Below are 6,619 nucleotides of genomic sequence, written 5' to 3' on the forward strand. Positions count from 1 at the left end.
ACCAAGGAAATGGTAGACCCCGTATCTACCAGGGCTCGGCAGAGTTGGCCATCGATTTGGCAAATCAGGTACAGTCCCCTGGTGTGACCGAAGCAGCCGACCAGTGCATACTGGCCTCGGAGAGGGGTTGGCGACTGGAGTGGTGGTCCCCTCACTGAGCCACTCCACTGTCGTTTCCCGCATGGTGGGTGGCCCTGGTCTTTGGTGCAGGGGCTGGGCAATTTCGAGCAACATGGCCAGGCTCCTCGCATCGGTAACAGCGGTCTGGTTGGCGAGGTAGACGACGCCTGGAGGGTGGAGGCCACCGCTGAGACCGTTGTGGTGAAGGCTGGACTTGGTAAACCTCTTCAACCTCAGCCTCTTCCTCATCATATTCAGTCATCTTGATGTCTGCCATCCTGACGTGTGGTTGTGGTGTGGAACCCTTTTGAGGAGTAGACCGTGTCAAGAGCACCACTTCAGCCCGTTCCGCTTCACGAAGGGCCTCACTGAGAGACTGGGGTATGGCGAGGCGAACATGCTGGCGCAACCTCTCTGGTGCGAGCCCCCGCAGGAAGGCATAGAGGGCCAGCTCCTCTTGGGCAGCAGCATGGAATTGTGGGTAGCCACGTTGGGCATGCAGCTGCACATCTGCGGCGAAGGTACCTAGGCTCTCTCCATCTTGGCGGTGACGGCTAGCTAGCTGCTCCCTGCTCTGGTCGGTGAGGAGTCTCTGCCCGAACTGCCTCTGTAGCGCCATGGTCAAAGCCTGTAGGTCTCGTTGCTCTGCTGGGGCAATGTCGAGGAGCACCTGCAACGCTTTTCCTTCCAATGCAAGGGCCAGGTGAGTGGCAGCTTCTTCATTGCTCCAGCCGCCGTGCCATGCTGCTAGCTGCACTTGAGAGATATATGGCTCTAGCTGCGTCAGCCCATTGTACTTAGGAAGCTTGGCTGGTGTCCTAGGCATGGCTGCAGGGTGTTGTGGTCTGGGTGTGGTTACCAGTGGTGGTGGTTCATTGGCGGCAGCGGCAGCGAACGACTGTTGATGTTCCGCGCCTGTCGCAGACAGCAGGGTGTCATCAGCGGTGGTCCTCCTCGCCACTAGGGGGCGGCCAGGGGCAGCAGGCAGCAGTGATTCTCCCGCAGTAGCATTCCCAACCTCTAGGGGGCGGTATGGCCGTGGTGCACTGGAACCATCAGGGTGGGTTGGAAAGCGTTCTTTTTTAGCATGCCCTGACCATTGCCTCTCCAGGTTATCCAGGAGTTGAACGTTTTGCTCAATGGCTTTCTCTAGCTCTTTAATCTGTTTATCCATCTTTCCTTTTTCTTTAATTAAAATCCCACTTCTGACACTAATGTGGCGAGCGCTCGCGGAAAGATGCAAGTGAGTCAGATTATGTTAATTTACAACCCTTGCGTCCCTTACACCGCACGACCACAAGGTGTACTGTATTTATTTAGAATCAGACATGAACACTCAATATTACAATACTGGGCAGACATAGCCAAACACACTAAGATACTCAGTCGCGGTGGTTAAAGTATTAGTAAAAGTTAACATGAACTTGACACTATTAATAGTCACACACACACTGGAGACCACAGAAGGCAAGTGAACATGCACATAACAACACTAAAACATGACTTTTATCTTAACCATAAACAGTCCCATGAGCCTTTGTGCTAACTAGCTCAACTAGAATAATGTCTCCCCCCTCTGGTCGCTACAGTATGTTTTGTGCTTGAGGTAGCTAGCTAGCTGTCATGATCTAATATAAGCCATCACCAGAGCTAAATCTCCGCCATCAACAGAGAAATGTCTCCCATTAATATACAGGTATATTTATCTAGATGTATTTCAGATGTCAAGGATATTGGGATTGTTTTGGATGTTCAATCAAGCATGTACCCTAGCTCTAGGTGGGCTTATTATGTCGTAAATTAAAGTTAGCTAGCTGACTGAAGTGGACATTAGCACTACAGTAGCTACATGAAAACGTAGCTGAAGGCAAATTTACCACAGAGGGATTGTTTCTGATTTCGCACCTGAAAGTGTTGATAGTTTATTACTGCTCTATAATATGTGACATAGTGGTAAGTCTGATAGCAACAACAGACTAAGCCCAGGCTCCCAGTCCCAACCCAACCCACTGACTAGCGCGACTCTGGGCATCGGTAACGTTCCAGCTTCATAGGCAAAGATGGAACAGTACGTCCGCTCTGCTCTAAGATCTTTGGAGAGAGATGGTAGTGTTTGAGAAAATATACCATGTTGGGTGGGGAGACTTCTGTGATGAAAATAAATTTACATTTGATTAAGATAGTGGCAAGTGATGTAGCGGTGCTACCCTAATATTTAGGCTGCAGTAGATCACCATGTTAAGCGTTCACCATACTTCAATTAAGTATACTCTTTTGAGTATGCCTCATTTGCCAATAGAATATGAATTGTTACATGTGGAATTGCTTGTTATTTGAGTGTAAGTAATGATAGCAAAATAAACTCATTCTGCTCGATCAACTATGCACTTATGCAATATTTTTTTTTTTCAGAGACACTGTTGAAGTCCTTTGGAGCACATCTCTACCTCTACCTAACTCTACCTACCAGAAGGTGAGGTTTTCTTGATGGCAAATGGTTACATAGCCTGTTAATATGACACGACACATTTAACATCGTTTTATTTATTTATGTATTTATTTAATCATTGCAGATTTGTCCACTGCAGAGTTGCAGATGCCTAAAAACCAGGAACGAAGTAGGAATAATTATCTAATTTTTGGGACATTTTATTTTTGATTATTAATGTTTGTCTATTTTGTTTTTATTTTGTAGTTGAAAATTGCTCATTTAATGCACATTTGCGGATTTGTTCAACAAATCTGTTGAAAAACAAGTCATTAAACTGATGTACTTGTTTACAACAAATACAAATGCTGTTGTATTTTGTTATTTGTCAATTCAACTTCAGTAAACCACCCTTAGTGCTTCACTTTGAATATGAATGTTTCAAATAAATCTGTGATTTTAGTACCCTCTAAGATTAAAAGGTGACAGGGTTGGTGTAAATAACTATATTAATACATTGGTTTACCAAGCACATGGGGCCAGAAGTCTAGATTGGAGCCCCAAAACATTTTTGGCATGTGAGCAAGGATGGATTACTGAATGAGCCTACCGAGCCCAAGAGGTCAAGGGACCCTGAACCCCAAGTAGTTGTGTGAATTCACTACCAATAAGTCAAAAAGCAAAAGGCTATGAATCTGAACAAATTTAGGTACTGCCCTTCTCCAGCTGACCATCCCAAAAATGCACCAGAATACAGGAAATCACATCTAACCCCCCCCCCCCCCCCCCCCCCACACACACACACACACACACACACACACGTTTGTACCCACATTTGCACAAAGAGGGTAGGGGGAGAGGGTCCTTATGCATCTGTGTCCAGGGGGACAGTAGTTCATAATCAGTCGCTGTATTAATACATAACCTCACTGTATTAATTTATAATATGACATTATAGTGTGAAGTTGTCAATTATCACCAAGCACAGGTGACTGCGTTGTGGGAGGGGGCCCCCAAATCAAATTCTGCTTAGGGCCCCCAAAAGGCTTGGGCCGGCACTGCGTATGACACATACTCACACAGTAGACATATGTACGCTTCCATGCACAGGCACATACGCAGGCACACACACAAGCACGCACACACACACACACACACACACACACACACACACACACACTCACACACACACACACACACACCCACACACATAACATAAACATAACACAAACAATCAAGAATTTCTCATAATTATGAACAGGCAAGATGGAGGTGGGGTTGTATAAAATGAATTTTACATGTGAAATCTATGAACTAATCATGTTTTGGTACTTGTTGTCTAGCAGATACCAGTGAGAATTGAGTGTGGATAATGCAATTTAGTGAGACAGTTAGAATCATATAGGCCTTTCAGCGTGATTTCTTTTTGTGGAAAAAATGTGCTGGACTGGGCGGCGGTCATATTTTGTACCGCTCTGCGGTACATCTAGTTAATATCTGACTGCCTGTACATACACTAGATTTATACTGTTTCTTCACAATTACTGAGTTAAACATAAGCACAACACTTGTAAAGACATTTTTGATTTAGCCACTAACAGGTTAGCACCGATTGTTTTCACTTTTTTACCGACAGTACTCAGTGACCTCAAGCAACAGAGATCTATGTTAAAAACCGCCAGAGTTATCCTTCAAAATTAGTGTTGTACATAAGTATAGTAGGAATAAATGGGGCCCGTCATTACTAATGCTACTCATTTCCCCATTATGAGAACAATTTAAACATTTTATTTATCATGCAAAAATATTAATGGAACATTGTCTGCTATATAAAACATTCAACCAGTGCACAAAATATAATTCTTTGATATGGACAAAAATAAATTATCCCTTACCTGGGCACTTCCTTGTCTGGTATCAGAGTTGCCATCTCTAACGTGCTGCAAGTCTCTCACTGTCAACCAGGAAGACACAGTCTCATCAAACACAGCTAATCAGTATTACAGCAATATTACAACATGAGGGAACATGATACTTACTCTTACAGCTGTCACATGTAACTCTCCTCTGGCAATTCAACCAAACCAGAAGAAGCATCAATGCGACACAGCAACCCAGAGCCACAACCAAACCAACCAGCACAGTATCTACTGGTTCAGCTGTAAATGAACAACAGCAACTATGTCAAATACAATATTAGAAACAATTGTATTTGATGTACTGAAGTGACAAACATGTTCTTTAATTGTGATGAACATTTGTTTCAGATATGTTATGCTGATATGTTAAGATGATCTTAAATGCTGCACTAATATATGCTAACCTCACCATTAATTAGTATGGTAAAATGAGCAATAACTTACAAATAACAATTGCTGTCCCATTGCCAAACAGTATTTGTCCACTTGTGGCTATGCCGCAGTAGTAGGTTCCAGCATCAGAGATGTTGACGTCCTTCTTTGGGAGACTGTAGACACAGCGACCCTCACACGGCCCAGTCCAGCTCTTGTTGGTGTAAATGACCCCTGGATGGGAACCTCCTGAAGCGGGTCTGAACCAGAACACTCTGAGATCTTCAGTTCTGCTCTCAGCCAGCACCACACACTCCAGTGTCTCTGAATCTCCCGGGTGAACTGGGTCTGGTAGTGCGGCCTGGATCACTTTTGCAATGGTGAACCTCGGCTGATCTTTTTCTTAAAATAATTTCACAGATTCACACACACAAACATCAATTATCGTTTGTATTTTGGAAGCTTTTAATGTGATTTTAATCTCAGGTCAATATTCCATTAGTAGGGGTACCCAAATTAAAAAAAAAAAAACCTTATACTTGTGTAGAGTGTATCATATATTTAATGTAGGAATATCTGTCTCTAAATCACCTGAAATAACTGAATCTGATTCTGGGAATTGGATTACTTTTAATTGATTTATATATCTAATAGTATAATAGATAAATATATCTTCACTTAAGGATTGGGATTTAATTTGTATGAAAATGTTATGGCAATGTGTTTAATATTCCACTTTTTAAACATGTGAACATATGAAAACTGCTCTTACCTTTTACAATCAAATAAGATGCTTTTCCAAACTGTGCGCCTCCATACAACTTTACTATACCACAGAAATAGGAACCTTCATCAGATGACAGAATATTTGCTATAGATAGGTAGAATGATCCAGAATATTTTGTTATGTTGAAACGCTCATTACTGAATTCATTGAATAGGACGGGATGCAGAATTTTCTGAATCATTCCAATTGACTGTGGTTGTTGTCCAATATTTTGCTTGAACCAAATGATAGTCTCGTCTTTGCCGTCTTCTGAGAGAAAACATTTCAAAGTCACATTAGTCCCAATCATGGCCTCTAGTATAGGCTGAGAAACACCTGTAGTTTGTGCTGGAACGGCAAAAAAGAATAGTTCTTGCTTAAATGATGTTGCTACAATACACAGCATTGATAAGAATATGTGTCATTACTGCAGTTACTGAGTTACTTTCTCTACTTACCAATGACAGTCCAAATAGACACAAAAACACTGAGAATCAACATTTTGACATGAGACACTTTGCAAATTGAGATGAATGTTTCACAGTGAAGGACATGGTGTGTGACCAGTGTTTAAATACAGGCAGAGGACACGGACACAGACAAATACACAGACACATACACACACGCACACACACCTCAAAAAGGAAGGAAGACCACACTGTAACTTCCTGTTGCAATGCATTTTTTACTCAGGTTAAAATAGTACAGTATTTCCCAAAGTGTGGGCCACCAAAGCATTGTAGGTGGACTGCAGAGATCAGAATTGAAATTGAAATTGAAACAGCAGTTTTAAGTTTGTGAACCTCTGACAATGTCTTCAGTAGGACAACCCGCTCAAATGATCTACAGTGACCAACACTATACTCTTAGTAAAATACCCACTACAAACATTTCAATAGACAAGTGAAGCCAATTTGAACCCATTTCCTGTTGGGCATCAAATGTGCTAACCCAACAACAACACATCACTTAATTGTTTGTTTTTCTTAATGCTTTCCTCTATCTTACCCGTGG

The 6,619-nt window shown here is 42.5% G+C and overlaps 1 protein-coding gene across 4 annotated transcripts in view; it reads right to left on the reverse strand.

Moving 5' to 3' along the window:
- The window catches only part of LOC143125816 (uncharacterized), a 31,271-nt gene extending 25,143 nt beyond the window's left edge, over window positions 1-6,128 (reverse strand). For 2 of the 4 annotated variants that reach the window (XM_076287568.1, XM_076287565.1), the window contains exons 1-5: window positions 6,064-6,128; window positions 5,612-5,953; window positions 4,912-5,241; window positions 4,588-4,707; window positions 4,444-4,502 (exon numbers count right to left, since the gene is read on the reverse strand). In XM_076287568.1, coding sequence (XP_076143683.1) covers window positions 4,444-4,502; window positions 4,588-4,707; window positions 4,912-5,241; window positions 5,612-5,953; window positions 6,064-6,106 — 894 coding nt within the window. In that variant the 5' untranslated portion in view covers window positions 6,107-6,128. The remainder of the gene's footprint in view (window positions 1-4,443; window positions 4,503-4,587; window positions 4,708-4,911; window positions 5,242-5,611; window positions 5,954-6,063) is intronic. The other 2 variants (XM_076287567.1, XM_076287566.1) reach the window with 2 other exon arrangements.
- Window positions 6,129-6,619: the final 491 nt, after the last annotated feature.

Source organism: Alosa pseudoharengus, unplaced genomic scaffold, assembly GCF_046254945.1.
Source record: "Alosa pseudoharengus isolate Yale_2024_CS ecotype anadromous, Long Island Sound unplaced genomic scaffold, YU_APseudo_1.1 YU_APseudo_1.1_scf_16, whole genome shotgun sequence".
In the NCBI taxonomy this organism is placed as follows: domain Eukaryota; kingdom Metazoa; phylum Chordata; class Actinopteri; order Clupeiformes; family Clupeidae; genus Alosa; species Alosa pseudoharengus.